The sequence below is a fragment of the Fulmarus glacialis genome, unplaced genomic scaffold (assembly GCF_000690835.1).
Source record: "Fulmarus glacialis isolate BGI_N327 unplaced genomic scaffold, ASM69083v1 scaffold11365, whole genome shotgun sequence".
Taxonomy (NCBI): domain Eukaryota; kingdom Metazoa; phylum Chordata; class Aves; order Procellariiformes; family Procellariidae; genus Fulmarus; species Fulmarus glacialis.
Window position 1 is genome coordinate 1 of NW_009211176.1, and position 409 is coordinate 409.

Consider the following 409-nt stretch of genomic DNA (forward strand, 5'->3'; position numbering starts at 1 on the left):
GATGGATGGAAGGAGGATAGAGGATGGAGGATGGATGGATGGATGGATGGATGGAAGGAGGATAGAGGATGGAGGATGGATGGATGGATGATAGATGGATGGATGGACGGATGGATGGACAGAAGATGGAGGCAGGATCAAGGAGGGTGGGCTGGGCCAGCCTGGCCGGGCTGCTGGGGCGCAGGCAGGCATTGGGCTGCCCTGACGGCCATGGGCAGGACTTCCTGTCGGACATGGCCATGACGGAGGTGGATCGCTTCATGGACCGGGAGCACCTGATCTTCCGGGAAAACACCCTCGCCACGAAAGCCATAGAGGAGTACCTGAAACTCATCGGCCAGAAATACCTCAAGGATGCCATCGGTGAGCTCCACCAGCACTGCGGGGGGGCCCCCGTCATGGCCAGGGG

The 409-nt window shown here is 60.1% G+C and overlaps 1 protein-coding gene across 1 annotated transcript in view; it reads left to right on the forward strand.

The window, feature by feature from the left end:
* Positions 1 to 216: 216 nt before the first annotated feature.
* Positions 217 to 409, forward strand: part of LOC104076535 (ras/Rap GTPase-activating protein SynGAP-like) — a 2,756-nt gene continuing 2,563 nt past the window's right edge. The window contains exon 1 of the mRNA XM_009577435.1: positions 217 to 363. Coding sequence (XP_009575730.1) covers positions 234 to 363 — 130 coding nt within the window. The 5' untranslated portion in view covers positions 217 to 233. The remainder of the gene's footprint in view (positions 364 to 409) is intronic.